The sequence below is a fragment of the Tyto alba genome, unplaced genomic scaffold (assembly GCF_018691265.1).
Source record: "Tyto alba isolate M040663 unplaced genomic scaffold, T.alba_DEE_v4.0 Super-Scaffold_30, whole genome shotgun sequence".
NCBI classification, from domain to species: Eukaryota; Metazoa; Chordata; class Aves; order Strigiformes; family Tytonidae; genus Tyto; species Tyto alba.
In genome coordinates, this window is record NW_024881305.1 from 1,734,269 (window position 1) to 1,752,504 (window position 18,236).

The 18,236-nt window shown below is 47.9% G+C and overlaps 1 protein-coding gene across 1 annotated transcript; it reads right to left on the reverse strand.

Moving 5' to 3' along the window:
• Window positions 1-7,713: 7,713 nt before the first annotated feature.
• On the reverse strand, window positions 7,714-16,758 carry LOC104358671 (cryptochrome-1). Its single transcript, XM_009964297.3, is given in 11 exon segments — window positions 7,714-7,877; window positions 9,019-9,129; window positions 9,664-9,761; window positions 10,728-10,879; window positions 11,401-11,436; window positions 11,438-11,542; window positions 11,705-11,875; window positions 12,664-12,804; window positions 13,396-13,543; window positions 15,256-15,372; window positions 16,346-16,758. Coding segments are annotated over 11 exon segments (1,656 nt in total).
• Window positions 16,759-18,236: the final 1,478 nt, after the last annotated feature.

Below are 18,236 nucleotides of genomic sequence, written 5' to 3' on the forward strand. Positions count from 1 at the left end.
AAGCCACTTGGTGTGCCGATGTGGGAAAGTTGTGCCAAGAGTAGGAGCAAAAGGATTTCCAACAGCCAAGGACCTTGCAGGTTGGAACTGCGCCTCATCCAGACACATCATCTGTAGTACAGATTCTGTTTTTCTGCCCTGTTCATCCTTGGACTCCTAAGATCTATTGAGAGTCTCTTTGTGACAGAACAAGTCGAGTCCTGGGAACGCTGGCTGAGGCCCCAGGGGTGGAAGATATTGGCGGCCATCCCTGTGTGCAGCCCTGGCTGGCAGAAGGCATTGCAGTTACACACCACGCTTGCTGCGTTACAGCAATAGGAAAAGCATGGGTGTGGGCTGGGAATTCAATCTATTACTTTCAAGCAAATGTTCAGGAAGAATCAGTGTAAGACCTTTTAGGGATTTCTGGGTCCAAAGAAGAAAGGTGGCAGTGAGCACTGGATAACTCGGGTGGGGAAGCAAAGACGATACCGGGCCACTTGCCAACATGAACCAAAGCTGGTGACTTGGAGTATCTGTCCAGAACTATCCATGTGCAAGGGTGTTACTTTTCAGCTAGAGGACAACCCACCAGAGCACCAGCATTTCTGTAGAGGACACACATATTCACAGAGGTCTGTCCCAGCCACTTACAGAATCACAGAATCATTCAGGTTGGAAAAGATGCTTACGATCATTGAGTCTAACCATAAACCTAACACTGCTTTGTGGTTTGAGCTCAGAGGGCAACACAGCTGCTCACTCCTCCCTTCCCTCTCAGCGATGAGAGGGGAAAAATAAGTCAGGCTTGGGATTTGAGATAGGACCAGGAGGGGAAAATCACCCTTTATGGTCACGGGCAAAAGGGAAGAAAAAAGAACACAGATTTATTACAGGCATTAACAACAACTCTAACAGAGTAGGACAGTGAGAAGCATTGCCACATCTTGAGAACACCTTCCCCCCACCCCTCCCTTCTTCCCAGGATCAGCTCTGCTCCTGTTATCTCTACCTCCTCCCCCAGCGGTGCAGGGGCAGGGAATGGGAGGTGCAGTCAGTGCTGCCGCTTCTTCCATCTTCAGTGGAAGGAGCTTCCGGAATTTCTTCCCCCTACTCCATCGTGGTCCCCCTCTCACAGGAGACAGTCCTCCACAAACCCTCTCTGACTTGAGTCCTTCCCACGGGCTGCAGTGTTTCACTCGCTGCTCTGTCATGAGCCACCAACTTTCTCCAACTGGAGTCCCTCCCATGGCTGCAGCCCTTCCCGAGCTGCTCTGGCATGGGACACCCCCGCATGCTGCAATCCTCCCAGCGCTGAACTACAACAGCAGAGGCTACTTTTTCTCGCAAGTTCCTGGCCTTCTTTGGGTACAGTCACCTTAGTCATCCATGTGAAGCTCCTCACAGGCCATAAATCAATGTCTGCTCCACCGTAGATCTTCATGGGTGGCAGGGGGGGCCGCCCTACCATCTCCCCGCAGTATAAAGGGGGGTCTCTGCTCCGGCACACCTCCCCCCTCCTTTCTTCCTCCGTTCCCCCACTGACCTTGGTGTTCACGCAGCTGCCTCAACTCATCCTCACAAGTCCGACTGCCCGTCACCACGTCCCTTCTTAAATACGTTATCGCAGAGGTGCAGCTGATTGGCTCGGTTTTGGTGCAGAGGTGGAGCTGACTTGGAAGCAGAGGAGCTTCAAGAAGCTTCTCACAGGGGGCCACCCCTATAGCCCCCTCCCCTGCCACCAAAAAAAAACCCCACCACTCACTCAATCACAGGACACACTGCAAAGTCCAAAACCATGTCCATAAGTGCCATGTCTGCACATCTTTTAAATACCTCCAGGGAAGGCGACTCAACCAGATGTAGCGTGAGAGGCCACCTGGAAGCTGGGTACCCTAATATCCGTGAGGTCCAGTTTCTTCCTGGCAAGCCAGCAGTCAGCTGCTGGGGGTGGAAGCATGCAGAAGTACTGGAAAAGTAGTTAAGCTGCAGCTACCGGTCCTCAGGGACATGCAGGTTCAGCTTTCAAACTGTTTGGGCAGCGTGGACCTGACCCTGGATTTCCTGCATCTGTGTGATTTGAGTGGACAAGTCGTGACCAGTTGCCAGCGGCATGGTTGGCAGTGGGAGCGTGTGCCACGGCAGAGTTTGGCAGAGCCCCCACCTGTCCTCCTCTTGTGGAACTGGGCGGCGTAGAGCAGTTGCAGAGCAGTCAGGAGACGGCGTCTGGCAAATGGAAAGGGGATGGCACTGCTTTCAAAAGCAAGATGTAAAAGCATAAGTTGTCAGTGCTGGGCTAGTGTGAAGATCCATCCAGCCCATCATTGTCTCTCCAGCAGAGACCAGCCTGGGGAAGGAAATCAGAATGGAGACTGACAGGGGATGCCTAGAAAAGAGTACAAATGTAGAATCAGAGGATGGATTGAGTTGGAAGGGACCTTAAAGATCACCCAGTCCCACCCTCTGCCCCAGGCAGGGCCCCCTTTCCCCAGCCCAGGGTGCTCCCAGCCCCGTCCAACCTGGCCTTGAACCCTTCCAGGGAGGGGGCAGCCACAGCTGCTCTGGGCACCCTGGGCCAGTGTCTCACCATCTGAACAGGGAAGAATTTCTGCCTTAGATCTCATCTAAATCTGCCCTCTGACAGTTTGAAACTGTTACCCCTCGTCCTACCCCCACCCCCTGACCCAGAGTCCCCCCCCACCTCTCCTGTCCCCCCTTTAAGCCCTGGGAGGCCGTTCAAAGGTCTCCCCAGAGCCTTCTCTTCTCCAGGCTGAACCCCCCCAACTCTCTCAGCCCGGCCCCCCAGGGGAGCTGCTCCAGCCCCCCCAGCATCTCCGTGGCCTCCTCTGGCCCCACTCGAGCAGCTCCGGGTCCTTCTGCTGTTGGGGGCCCCCGAGCTGGCCCCAGCACTGCAGGGGGGTCTCCCCAGAGCAGAGCAGAGGGGGAGAATCCCCTCCCTGGCCCTGCTGCCCCCCCTGCTCTGGCTGCAGCCCAGGGCACGGGTGGGTTCTGGGCTGCAAGGGCACGGTGCTGCCTCATGGGCAGTTTTCCCCCGCCAACCCCACCAAGCCCCTCTCCTTGGGGCTGCCCTCCACTCCTCGCCCAGGCTGGATTTGTGCTGGGGATTGCCCCGACCCCCGGGCAGGACCTTGCCCTTGGCCTTGTTGCACTCCATGAGGTTCACACAGCCCCACCTCTCCAGCCTGCCCAGGTCCCTCAGGATGCCATCCCTGCCCTCAGCGTGTCACTGCACCACACAGCCCGGGGTCACCAGGGAAGTTGTTGAGAATGCATCGATCCCACTGTTCACATCACCAATAAAGGTGTTAAACAGCGCCAGTCCCAACACCGACCCCTGGGGAATGGCACTCATCACTGCTCTCCACTTGGACGTTGAGCTGTTGACTACAACTCTTTTAGTCAGACCGTCCAGCCAATTCCTTATCCACTGCGTGGTCCATCTGTCAAACCCATGTCTCACCAATGTAGAGACAAGGATGTTATGAGAGACAGTGTCAAATGCTTTGCACAAGTCCAGGTAAATGACATGATTTTCTCTTCCCTTATCCAGCAACAATATAACCTCCCTGTAGAAGACCACCGGATTTGTCAGACACAGTTTACCCTTAGTGAAGCCATGTTGGCTGTCATCAATCACCTCTTTATTTTCCATGTGCCCCAGCATAGTTTCCAGGAGGATCGACCCCATGATCTTGCCGTGCACAGAGGTGAGACTGACTGGCCTGTAGTTCCTTGCATCTTTATTTTTTTCCCCTTTTTAAAAATGGGGGTTATGTTTCCCCTTTTTCAGTTAGTGGAAACTTCATGAGACTGACATGACTTCTCCAGTATGATGGATAGTGGTTGAGCCACTTCATCTGCCAGTTCCCTCAAGACCCGTGGATGCATCTGATCATGTCCTATGGACTTATGCACCTTCAGATGATCTCAAACCCAATCTTCTCCTACAGTGGGAGGTTCTTCATTCTCCCAGTCCCCGCCTTTGCCTTCTGCAGCTTGGCCAATGTGGCTGGAGCACTTGATGCTGAAGACTAAGACCAAAAAGCCACTGAGTACCTCAGACTTCTCCATGTCCCAGGTGATCAGGTCTCCTGCTTCCTTCCAGAGAGGGCCCACATTTTCCCTGATCTTCCTTTTATCACCAGCATACCTATAGAAGCTTTTCTTGTTTCCCTTGACGTCCCTGGCCAGATTTAATTCAATTCTATCAGGACTCTGGCCTTCCTAACCCAATCCCTGACTGCTCAGGCAGTTTCTCTGTATCCCTCCCAGGCTACCTGTCCTTGCTTCCACCCTCTGTAGGCTTCCTTTTCATGTTTGAGCTTGTCCAGGAGCTCCTTGTTCATCCATGCAGGCCACCTGGAATATTTGCCTCATTTCCTCTTTGTTGGGATGCATCACTCCTGAGCTTGGAGGAGGTGATCCTTGAATTTTAACCAGTTTACGTGGGCCCCTCTTCCCTCCAGGGCTTTATCCCATGCTTCTCTGCCAAGCAGAGCCCTGAAGAGGCCAAAGGCTGCTCTCCTGAAGTCCAGTGTAGCAAGCTTGCTGTGCACCCTCCTCGCTGCCCTGAGGATCTTGAACTCCACCATTTCATGGTCACTGCAGCCAAGGCTGCCCTTGAGCTTTACACTCCCCACCAGCCCGTCCTTGGTGGTGAGAACAAGGTCCAGCACAGCACCTCTGCTTGTTGGCTCCTCTATCACTTGGAGAAGGGAGTTATCATCAAGAGGTTGGAATATAAATGCTTCAGCACCGAAAATATAAGACTAATAGGGTCAGTTGCAGCAGTACTTCCTACGCAAGGTTCAATCCAGCAGACCTCACACCTCGGAGGTGACCTTATTGAGTTGAGGCATGGAACAGCCCTCTGCTGTCATTCCTGGCAAAGACCCGCCCAGGGGCGAGTCCTCCAGGATAAGTTTATGCAGTCATTCCTGTTTTCAGCTAGTGATTTCAATCCTTCAGGCCAAGTGGTGAAGTTGGTTGAACTGAACACTATCAGCAGTGAAGGTTTCTTCAACAATAGGGAGGGAAGTTCTCTCATCAACTCCACTGTTGGCAAAATGCTAAAGCAGCCGTGTCTGGTTAGGAAGGGCCCCCCTGAAGCAGAAGTCACGGCAGGCAGATGACCTAATTTGGTCACCTACCTATGGCCTGATTCACCACAGCGTAAGTGCCTGTTCCGTCAACTGGGACGCAAAGCAAAGGAAATGAGATCAGAAGAGACACCTAAAGCCCTAACCCACAAAATGTAAACAAAAAGATAAGCCTCATAAAGAAGGAAGAATGTGGAAAAATATCACCAGGACACACAGAGAAACTTTCTCCATGTTGGAGAGGAGTGAGGGAGCCAAGGGAGGGGCAGGAGTGGCAAAGAAAATAAAAAAGTCAAGCAAGATCAATCATCATCAGACACGTCTTCCTACTGCAGTTAATGCACTTAAGATGGGCCAAATTCAGATATTACCACTGCCAAGCTGGAGCAGCTATGCCTCACACAAGGCATGCACAACAAAGACACCATTGCCCATCTCCATGCCCAATAACTGAGAGATCTGCATCAGCAGAAAGCCCAGTGCATTTTGTTGGCTCAAAATCTGACCAATTCCATATGCAAATACTGTTGCCTCCAAGGTCAGGGTTCCCACAACAGAGAAGAAGAAGATGCAGAGAGAAATACCCTCTTTCAGAATTCATTTTTACTGAGCAAGTCTTTTTGCCATGAGGTCCCAAACTAGACCTCAGATCTCCTGCTTCACAGGAACTTCTCCACTGCTACTTTGTGAGTCAGAGGCAGCTGTCTTAGAGTTCAACTGAGCAGGTTTCCTTGCTCAAACTTTGCTCCTGCTCCTACCTTAACTCCTTAGCAGGCACAAGCCCTATTCCTTCCAACCAAAGACCAGACCACGCAACTGCTTTGCAACAAAAGGAGTCCTAAGGAGGTCTTGATCCTCCCAACTCCTTTGATGGCCAAACAAGGTCACCTGCATGGTTGAAAGTCTCTCCTCCTAGGGTGGATGCCACACTGACTACATGCACATTCATGACTGTTGAGCATCCAAAGTCATTTCCTTCACCACAATGTTTGAGGTGATGCTGAACACCAAAAGACATTCAACAGCTGCTGATTGTCCTGTCTTCTGCTGCACTAGGCAGTTCCCAGGAGTCACAATGAAGCTGAGGTTGACACAAAGTGTTTCAAGGCAGAGATGTTTTAGGTAACCAAAGACCAGCTCATTTAGGGCTTGAAGGCAATGACTCTGCCTTCAAACATGAGGCAAGAACCAGCTCTGCATTCCTGTGGCCGCCTACACTGGGCTATAGCACTGCAGACACAGATGCATCAAATTACTTTAAGCACAGGAAGGAACCCAATTAAAAAGATGACGGATGACAGGAGGCTTCAGAGCATCAGTCATCTTCCCCGAAGTAACAAGCGCTGCATTGGCCCTCTTCTCATAAAGGGTTCGGTAACTGCCTTTCTTCTGGTCATCCTTGCGAATCATTAGGTTTGCTGAAGAGCTAAAATGTCAAGTAACAATCAGCATCTCGAGGAGCTCGATGCAGCCTTGGCGCAGCTGGGGGTACAACCAGCCTCTCAGAGCAGTCTGACAGTCCGGGAAGTGTTTGTATTTACTGCAGAAGCAGAAGGCAGTGCCGTCCTGCTGCCAGTGTGCACTTCCCTGTGACAGGTCTTGCAGGTCACCAGCACTGCTGGAAGATGCTGCTAGGAGCAGTTGTTGGCCTCCTCCTGGTGCACATGGGTCCCGTGCTGCTTCTGCACTAGGTCCATTGATGCTTTCGAGGTGAAGGAGTTTGGGTGCACTGGATTGCTGCTGGAGTTGTCTTGCAGCTGGGTTTCCAGAGTTGGATGCCAACTGTGATAAACAGATTGCTCTAGAAACCTTACATTTTTCATGTCAGAAATAATTTTTATTTCTTTTGAAACCAAAAATAGTACCTACAGTGATTAAAAACCCACTCCACACCCCCCACCAAAACCCCAACCATAAAGATAAATGACTAATCCAGCCTTGCAAAACTTCACTATGGGACATTTCAATGGAAGGGTAGATTTTTACATGTGATACATGATAAAAATAATATCTACCCCACAGTTCCAGAGGAATTAGCCAATAAGAAGAGTTATGGTGAAAAAAGTTCTACATCAGCCCTAATTCAGTGAGACATTTTGCAACATTGTCCTTAAAAATGCATAAGAAGTCCCATTTAAGTCCTAAGAACTACACATGACCATATAGCAGCTGCATTCTGCTCTATCTCCCCGAACTGGGGACTACAAGCACAAACTGAACTTAAAAACCCTATCTGAAAATCTCTGTCTCTACAAGGCAGGCAAAACAAGCTTTGAACACTAATGTGTGATCACATTAATGTGCATATAGCCCTCAGCTGACATTTATCTAACATGTTGGAAAGACTAGTATTTATCACAAAAACTATTTATACAGATGCATGAGCATCAAGTGGATTTGAACAATACTATAGCATCATGTCCTGTCAAAACCAGTCACCTCTTGAATTTACCCAATAGCTGCAACAAACGGCTTGTAAGCCACTCAGAGATGGACAATTTCATTCAAAATAACTACATATTCAATTAAAAAATAACAACACTTTTCTTGGAGGACAGTTCACAAGCAAGAGGCACCATTTGCAGGACAAAGTACTGAGTACAGTTTGTCCAGTTCATCTGGCCTCTGGCTCTCCCCTTCTGCCATTTTTTGGTTCCCAACAGGTAATCCCTGACAGGATCTCATTTCGTTCTGTCATTTTGGCCACCTTTCCTTTTGAAATGTTTTCTTCAGAGTGGTCACGCTTTACCTTCATTTCCATTGGGTCATCTGTATCATCTAGGGCAAGAAGGAAAGAAGAATTAAAGTTCGCAAGTCCTCCTCCGACTTCAGTGCAGCAGCCCACAATGACAGTAGCGGGTGAAGTTACAGACCATGCCAGAAAATGCTTCTATTTACAGGAAACAAGAATAACGCTGGGAGCAGGGGACTCCAGTTCTCAGATTTTGGCTTTCCATATCTCCAACTGCAATCACAGTAACATTTACTCCCCTATACTGCAGGGTGTGTGGGAGAACTGTCAGTGTGTATTGGTTATATCTGGAAGGTACCAATGTCCAACCTCCTGGATACATTAGTACACACAGGATTGGGAACAATAAATTCCTCCTGAGCACAGCAACTGTGGCAGGAGTGCTTAAGACTCTCCTCAGCTGCTGCATGTTGAATCTCTGTAATATATACCCAAGGTGCTATGGCTTATTCTTAAATACAAAAGCATTGCTTCACTTTCCTTCCTGCAAAGGATCCCTGTGAAGCTAAGAGCTCATCACAGGCCCTAGGATTTCAATTTTAAGAACACAGGGGCCATTTAAATGAAATATCTGTGTGATTGGAAATACATAATTAATTCAGGCTCCCCCCAAAGTTTGAGCGTTCCAGCCTTAGCAGCTAACTACAGTTTCGTTATGCATATGCTTATTTAGAAAACAAGGTCAAAAGATAAATTTCTTAGAGCAACTCAGCTCTCAAGGGCTTTTCATTCATTAGTGGTCAGTGGGAACTTCAAATAATTCCTGCTATGGGGCAGGGTATATCATGGTAAAAATGACAAACAGTGATCCTCTGGTTCACAAGAGGCCTGGGAAGAGCTGCAGAGATTTCTGCACCTTGGCGATACACCTGTCAAACCTGGGGATTCTGTTTGTGCGGACCCACAGAAGGTAGAGAAGCTCTGCTTTTGGGAAGGCATTCCTCCAGCAGGCACAAGCAAGCTCCCATCCTGCAAGAGCAGCCAGAAGGGGAGGGACACTGCTTATCCTCTGGTTTTCCCATTTTAGCAGTAACTAGAAGAGCAGCGCATGGCAACGGCAACCAGGAGGAAAGGCGTCCTGGAAATCAACACAAAACCAGCCGCCAAGGCTGGTGACAGCCTCTGAGTCGCCGTACACTGGACGTGCAGTGCTGCAGCACCTCTCACCTCTCGTGAGCTGGGCTGTTCTGTACTGCTCCTCTCTGACCTGTTTCATCAGCTGCAGGTTGTGATCGCTGGCTTCCTTGTGGTTCACCATTGGGAAGGGGTAATCATGACCTGGTGCAACATGGAGACAGCAGCCTTTACAGAACTAGTCAAGGGCATTTCACTGGATATGCAGGAGGGCAAATGCTTGCAGCCTTACTTAAAATAAATGGCATCTAAGATAGACCATGTGACCCACTCTTCAGAAGTGCCTATTTCTCTCCACCAAAGAGCAAGAGCTCCCATTTAGACATAAGCTCATAAAAGACTTCAAAGATGCATTAGAGGAAGTGTAAAGCACAAGATGTTCAGATACTATTTAAAGACATCCAAGCAGCCGGGAGAGATAAATGCAAAGGCAACAACTTAGAGCGATCCAATAGTTTTAGGACATGAAGTTGAGGTATAAATACGTACTCCGAAATTAGACTCCAGTAAAAAACTTTAAAGGAGAATTGACAGAAGGTAGACTGCCGGATTAATCCCTTTTCAGAAGATAAATGCACGGCTTGTAATGGAAGTGTGATACTTCATCATCTCATGCATGTAATTATTTTGGACAGTTAGCAGCAGCAAAATCCTTAGCAAGGTATCCAAATGAATTACCTATGATACACCCTGCTTCCTTCTGCTCCTCTTCAGGTGCCGTCCAGGGTTCATAGATGTACTTGGAGGGAAAGTCCTTTAGTATAGGCAAGTATTTCCTACAAGACAGGACTAATATGGGGTTTCATAATCCTGCAGACAAATATTCATACATTTAAGAGAAGTATAAACCAACCTATACCATATTAATTCTCAGTGATTGTCCTGCTACTACAATCCATGGGGAAGTTCCGATTCATTTTGCACAAAAGGACAGTTTTTATGTTCTGAAACCCTCTGTAGGGCGATACCTTCCAAAAGTTAATTTTACAGCATAGAATAAATTGGTTGATTTAAACATTACTTCAGTTTTTATTTCATCAAAAATATTTTGGTTTTAACATTTTCACTGACATTTCATCCTAAACTTTAACAAATTTCAAAACCAAACTGATTTTAAAAATCTAAAAAATTCTTACAGAATGAGAAAGTAATTTTCTGTCCCACTCTGTCAGGAATGTCAGCATGTGCTTCCCCTTGACAAGACAAGGTGAGACAGAATGTGAGGAAGAGGAGATGCGGGGAAATGAAGTTACTTGCTCAACATCAACAGAGTCTGCTCCTGTTGCAGTCAGCTGTAAAATCACCCACTATTTATGGGAAAGCCCATCAGTATCTTAGCCAGAAATAAAGAAACTGAGACTCTGAAGCAAAGAGGACTCAGAGGGGAAAATAAAACCTAAGTGTCTGAAATTAATTAGACCACCTACAAAACCAGGAAGCACAGCACAGTCTGGAGAGGGGGGAGCTGTGGGAAGTTTTGCTCTTTAGAAAGAGGAGTCAGCCCGGAGATCAAACACAGTGCTGGAGCCAGCAGGTGCTCACGAATCAATACAACACATCACCTGTGCAACCACGGGCACTCTCTGCTTCTCTGTGCCTCGTGTGTTAAATAACACCATTGCTATGACCCCTATTTCACAGGGGTATGTGTTCCAAACAGACCGGGTTCATCAGCTCCTGCTGTAAGAGGAGCCAGGGAAGTGCTAACAGAGCAGACAGTGCCAGGCTGTGCATCGCCCTACCGTATGTACTGCCCCTGGGGGTCTGTGCGCTTCCCGAAGAGGACGGGGCAGAAGATCCGCGTGTACTGGTGGAAGAACGCACTGGCCGACAGCCACAACCAGTTCCCTGCATTGATGCTGTAGTCAGCATCTAAAAGCAGCTCTTCAAACACCTGCATTTCAGGGATGGGAAGAGAAAGAGAGAAACACCCCTGAAAAGGCTGCCTTCATGGCAAAAAACAAAAACAAAAAAAAAAAAGGCTGCGGGATGAAGGATGAAGCTTGGCACTGTGCTGGCCTGCACTACCCTTCTCACAGGGCAGGCTCACAGCAAGACACTTTGCCAGAAGGAAGCTAGAACAGGACCCTGTGACAGAGCAACCCAAAGCCCAAAGGTCTGGCTTTGAGGCCTACTGCAGACTGAGCAGGTCTCCAATAATCCTCATCATCCCAAATCATCAGGTCTTGGGGACGGGAACGACATTTCAGTGGTGCACTGGGTGCAGCAGGGCTCAGACTCAAGTGAGAGACCATGAGATTTCATAAACCATGAGATTTGTAGCAAGGCACAGTAACAAAGCACTGCCGTGCAGTACCACCTCCCACTGCCAGGCTCACATTTTGCAGGGGTTTCTCAAGGTCAGCCAGAACATAGAAAACAAAAAAAAAAAAAAAAAAAAAAAACAAAGCAAACCTTCATGCCCTCTTCCCAGCTGATCCAAAGGTCCCCCCCGCGTCAGGAAGCAGGCGACTGCGTGCCGAGCAAGGTGGTGTATCCAGCCTTCCTGGCGCAGCTGGGTCATAATTGCATCGATCCACGGGAAACCTGTCTGTGCCTGCAGCAGAAAATAAACCTCAGTCCTCCTGCACAAACCTTCAAAACTTCTTTCTCGCACACTCCTGCAAGCCCCACCTCAAACAGCCAGCAGGGAGCAACCCCAAGGCAATAGAAAAACTCTAAACTGAAGCATAGCAGTTGTGGCAATGCATCTTGTTACCATTTTCCATTTGTGGAGCCTCTCTGCATCCTCACACCAACTGATCTGAAGGCAGATGGGGTTCCCAGCCATCTTGGTGAAGTTTGGTGTTGCTGATGCCACCGTATAGAAAAATTCCCTCCACAGAAGCTGCCCTTGGAGCGATGCTGGGGGCAGAGAGTGATGCTTGGCCTGCAAAAGACACATGAGGTGAAAGCTTCAGTTCATATACACCATTGCAGTCTCACTCACTTTGTGACTGTCAGGTCCCTGAAATCAGTATTAATCTAATTACACTACTGGCTTCATGGCACTTTACCATGAAAGTCAAAGAAATCAAAGACAAATGCTATATGCCCACAAGCAAAGCTAAACTCTGTTAGACCTCAGTGTTGACTCAAACATCCTCTATCTACCTTCCAAAATGGTGTCACACTGGGATTTCTGAAACCAAATGTGTTTATTAACGTATTAACTGCTTGGCTAGCTGAATTCAGGTGTCTCAGCCATGTTTAAACAGATACTCTTAAGAACGAGGTTCAGGGACACCTTGGTTTCCTTGATTGGTTTACACTATAGTTAAAACTTGTCTAAGATGAAAACAGATGCCTTCTAAAAATAAAACTGCCTGAACAGGCTAAACAGATGAAAAACTTCACTTAAACATCAAGCAGACGTCTTGAACTCCTTGAATTTTAGGAGGGTTTTCCTGGGCTTCCTTGTTGCTTCCAGGTCTTATTGCTCCCTATTTACCATATTTCTAAGACTTAATTGGGAAAAGCTGTATACATTCACAGGTGTTTCAAAAAACATGTAAAGCAACTCACAGATTTCACAGGTGCTGTGAGAAGACCTTAGCAAAGTAGCATTTTTTTGATGCACCAGGTCTCTACCAAGATGATAGGAGTTAAATCCTAGCCTCACATGCCAGACACATGTGAGTTCTGGATTTGCTTAACTATGATGAATTATATTCTTACCTGAGCATAAATGTTTGACAACCTATAAAAAAAGGTGCGAACTGACAAACAGCCCATACTGAAATACGGGCTCAGGCCTGTGGTGCTTGGAAGGAGTGAATTTGGGATTGTTCTTGGTTTAGTAAAACTTTTCACCCAGCCCTAAAAGAAAAACAGAAATCCAGGTTCAGGCAGTACAAGGTGACACATGTCCAGCTAACAAAACAGGGAACAAACTCTTGGCAATTGGCTTCTGCATCACAGAGGCCTGTTCTATGTCATCCCTGGAAAATGCTCCCACCACCCATCCTCCCACAAATGCCACCATCAAGGACAACAAAATCTTGAGACCAGGCTGATATCCTCCTCCAAATTCTCCAAATAGACAGACCTCCTCCAACCCGATGTCAAGGCCACGTCTCACCCATGGGTGCTGGTGAAGCTCTGCTCTCCCCAGAGAGCCCGGTAATTTTGGAACACGGGGAACAGCTCTCAGTCCAACACCACCACACTGAAGATCTTTTCCACTTTATGGAATTGGGAGTGGGTAAAGCATCTGCTTAAAAGCAGCCAGCACCAAGGCAGACCTGCCTGCCAAGAGCTGAGCCCCGGTGAGGAAAAACTTAGCTAGAGCTGGAACAGCTGAGCAGTTCCTTGAGGTTCAGACACAACCACACATAAAAGGAGCAAGGTGGACACTAACCTCAGCCCATCTAGAGCCAGCATTATCACCCATGTAAAATCAAGGCTGACCTGGTCAGTCAAGTGTTGCTCCAGGCGCTGTAGCCCTTCAGTCTCCCCTCCTCTCCAGGGGGAAAGGCTCTTCAGGGGGATCTTTAAATCTGCGGGGAGAGGCACCCTGTAGAACTCAGCCAGGCCGGGGTCAGGAGGCCTACATCTCCTAATGTGAAAGAGAGGGCTCTTTCAAAGAGGGAACGGGAGCCAGAAGAGGGAGGAAGACCCCTGCCCACGCCTGGATCTCCTCTGTCATGAGCCAGAGCACAGGGGAATGAAAGCACAGCCAGAAACCCCAGGCTGCACTCTCCTTGGGGGAGAAAGAGCTCATCCTGCAATCGCTCCAGGTAATTCTAGGCTGAATTGAGGGAAGATGAACAGACCCACCAAATTACAGCACTCAGAGAAGTCAGCTGCTGCCCCCTCAGCTCAGACTTCTCTTCCCATCTCACTTCCCATCCGCTACCTAAGACTTGGAGGCACCTCCTCTCCAGCTGTCCCATCCATCCCTGGGAGGCAGCTAAGAGATAACTCAGACTCCAAACACAATTTGGGGGCTTTGTGCTGCCTCCAAAGGCTGCTCCAGCTCCCGTGCCTCTGATGAGAGGTTGCTCTGGGAGAGGTTTCATAGGGAAGGAGGCAGATCAGCTCCCTGGGCTGCCTCTCCAGATGCTCCTTCCTAACCAAGGTGGGGTTCCCCAAGCCCACGCCTCTGATTAGTCTCCCCACATCCCTCCTGCAGCCTCCACCGTTGAGGCTTCCCCAAAACCCCTGCCCTCTGTGAGGCTGGAAGAGCATCAGGGTATGGTTTTTTCCCACCTGTAAACCACAGAGGAGGAGGTTCCAAGGAGTGTCAGTGGTATGCAGACTTCTTAAAAACAATGAATGAACTCTGATATCAATAGAGATGTTTCTACTTACCTGGAAAAAACTGAGCTCACCTCTGTTGCTGACACCTACAGAAGGGGCCAGTGCAGCTCTCGGAGCACTGGCATAACACAGGCCTGCTGGGAAGCCTGTGAACCACTTACCTCTCATCACCATTAATTTAAAAAGTGAAAATAAATAAATTAGGGGAAAAAAAAAGGGGGGGAGAGGCAGAAAACAGTGCAAGAAAAACTATAGGAATCAATATATCCCCATACTTACACGGGTCTTATCATCAGACTATCTGAAAACAACATTCTTGAATTATCAGGATTCCCCCAAGATGGGAAGATTTAAGCCTAGGTTACTGACAGGGAGCTGAGGTCACGCAGGAAACATCTGACACAGAAGTCCCAAGAATCTGCAGTCCCATCCCCAGTGGCCAGCTCTCTCTTAACCCAATCTTATCTCCCTTGAGATCACTGACTTTTCCTCATGCAGAGCTAAACGTAAACATCCTTGACTCTGAGCTTCTTCAAAAGTCCTGAGAGACATGAACATGGTCCCTCCTTCCCATACAGCAGAGAGGAGGAAAGAAAAGATTTAAAGCCAGAAGAAAACGGTATAATTATTGCATCAAACTTCCTGCATAAAACAAACTACAGAGGTTCATCTAATTCCTGCCCTAAATCTTGAGTTGAGAGGAATCTAGAGCATGCCTTTGAGAAAGAGACCTGTAATTCCTTAGTCATTCCTCTGTTAAACTTTTATATACTTTAAAAGTTTGTCTCAATGTGCCTTTGCAAAAGCTTAAGCCTTTGGACTGTGCCACCTCTCATCTGCCCTCCCCTCCTGACAGCAGAATCACATCTCCTGGAGATACAATCAATAACCTTCCACGCACAAAAGTAATGCAACCTAGCATCTAAAACATCCCGTTATCATTTGGCCCTGGCTTTTCTGGGCAGGGAAAAGGGATTTGCAGTTTCCTGCTGGCTAGCTGGTACTTACTGGAAGTCCTCAGCTGTAAGGTTTCGGACAGGCACCTCAGGGTCACCAAGCAGAGACAGAATGTGAAGGAACCTCTTGTATGTTAATGGGGGAGTCCCACCATTCAGGTCCAAAATTCTAAATGAAACAAGATCACTTTTCACCATAATACAAACCAAGGAGGAAGCTGGAGCTGCCAGTGGATAGGATGGTGACAGCACAGGCTGGAACAGCCCCAGTTCATGCATCTGATTGTGGAAATTACAGATTTTACAAGTAGAACTTCCCTGGGTGAATGTACATCCATCCCGAGAGCAGTCTGTAGGACTTGACACAACAAAGTTGGGACTGGGGTGCCAGCCACAGCTTCAACTGGGCAGCTCTGTACAGCCAGCCATAGCCAGGGCAGCAAAGGGTAATGTGCAGGACACCTCTGGGGCTGCCAGAGGCAGCCAGATCACAAAAAAACAGGTTCAGGGCAGTAAATAACTCTTCTGTGTGACCAACCACTTGTGCGAATAGGCAGCTTGAATTCATGAAAGCAAGTCACATAGATCCACTCATATACTTAAATTAGGGGCTTTCCACAAATGAAGCGTTAAGGCTGTTTTACTGATTACCACCCTATTATTATTAATTTCAATATCTTCAGTCATTCAGCTCTAAATAAACAGCTTGGATCCAAGTGTATCCAGACACCACTGAAAGTTGATTAGAAAGATAAAACCAAATCTGACACAAAAAATGTATGTAAAAGTCATATTAAATGTGTTAAAGAATTTCTTCTACTCTGTTTAAAAGACTAACTAATATAAGTTTTTAAGTGAATTAAACTGCCCAAAAGGAAAAAATTAACAAACACTTTAGGTTCAAATCACAGTCCAACATCCTAACACCTGTGCAAAATCTCTTCTGTTACTTCCAGCAGACCAACACACAAAAATTCTCCAAGAAAAAAGTGCCACGTTCATCTTGGATAGTCCAATTTTCTCAAAAGGAACATATTAGGATCCAGAAAGAGCAAGAGACTTGGCCTTTTCTCCCTGATGCTTGCTAAATCTAAAACAAACCTTCCCAGAGACACCTCACTGGTCTTCAGGAAATCATGTACCTTTTGGTATCATACAGACTGTGGCCCACGAGAGTAAGGACCTCAACCCCCAGCTCATCTCCCAGACGCCGTATGTTAGCCTCCATCTCCTTGTAAAACGATTCCATCTCTGCATCCAGAGACACTTGCGTGATGTTCCACTTCTGGATGCAATCTCTAAGAACAGACTCGTACTCTCCTTGAATAACCAGCAAGCAAGAGCCCAGCCGACACAAGTTTTTCTGGAGATCCTCCAGGGACTGCAGCAGAAAATGCCACCGCAGGGCCCCTATGTGCATCATGGACACCATGAACTTTCTGTCCAGGATGTAGACAGGGTAGATGACCTCCGAGGACTCCAGCACGGCCAGCAGCATTGGGTTGTCATGAAGCCGAAGTCCCTTCCGGAAAAGATGAATGGTGCGATGCGGCATCCTGGCTGCTCTCCTCAGACCTGCTAAGAGAGGAAAGGAACCTTCAGCTTGCGGGACACACGATCCCAATACAAGGAACGAGGTCAATTAACGATTAGAAACGGAGCTCTAAACAGCCCTCATCTCTCTTTACCATAAATCTCTTCTGCTTTTTGTAAGTTTTTGTGAGAGAAGAGCAGACACAGGAATAAACCGCTCTCCTTAGTCTCCTCATCCAGGTCCCACCATTCAGCAGCAGTATCACCTTCTCATTCCACAGAGAATGGCTTCTTTTCCAAATGAGTCACTCAAGTCCTTAAATTAAATCCCTGAATTAAATTATATCCCAATACCATTCACCAGAAGAAAGGAAACAAAACAGAGCTGCCAGAGCTCCGTTTACTGCAAAAATATTTTACAACCCCACAGATGTGGCCATCAGCAAACCCTCCGTAAATCAGCAGTGCGCAGATGATTTCAGAGCTCTGCCTCCATTCATACACAACAGGCTGCAGGAAGAAGAGCTCTGCAGGAACCCTCATGTCATCAGAGAGCTGATACAACACTCGCTCCGACAGTGAAAAGACTTTCTGGATTTCAGCAGGAGACCTGTGAAAGACACAGCAGGTTTCCTCAATCATAAGACTGTTAAGGCTTCAAGGTGAAACAAGGGAAAGCAAAGGACAGCCCAACCAGTACCAACACAAGAGGGTAATATCTTCATTCATTGGTTTCCTCAGGTTTTATCCATCATTCCTAGCCCCGAGAAACTTCAGAATACTTTTAAGTATCATGAGAAAAGCCCTTCTCTCTCCATAGCAGAGCTGGGTGGGGATAAGTGCACAAAACCATTCTTTTTCTAAACCGGGGCTGATGTAGGGGTTAGCACACAATCATTCTGCTTTGAACTGTTTCAACTGAGTTTAGAGAACAGTCAGGAGGGCTGATCTTGGCTCTAAATCTGGGATAGCTCAGGACAGAGTCTGAGTTACTGCCCCACAACTTCTGGCTGCTCTGCTCAGGGCATGATAGCTTCAGCAGACAGAAACAACAAGCCCAGCTGCCACCTTGTTTGTACCAAACCCAGAAACATCTCCCACCTAAAAGGGAGCAGCTCAACACCCACCTCCAAGGTGGGTGGTGGGTCCACACCCACTTCTAATTTCAAGTGTTACCACCTAGAGAAGAATTAAAGAGATTAAGGATTAGCAAAGAACCAAACAGTAACCTCTAATTCAGTTCAGCTCTTCCAGCCAAACAGCTCCACTCACACCCTCCCAAATGGCTGCAATAGGTGACTCGGCCTCTTGTCCCCACTCAACTCACAATCAACAGCTTTACCAGCCTTATGAAACATGATCTACTTGCTCTCTTCCCAAAAACACTCATCACCGTCACCGAGACTAACCCAGTCGTGCTCCCAGGCACGCTGTGACCCCCCCACACCCCCGATAAGCAAACCCTGCAAACTCATGGGCTCGTGAGCGCTGGGCAGCACC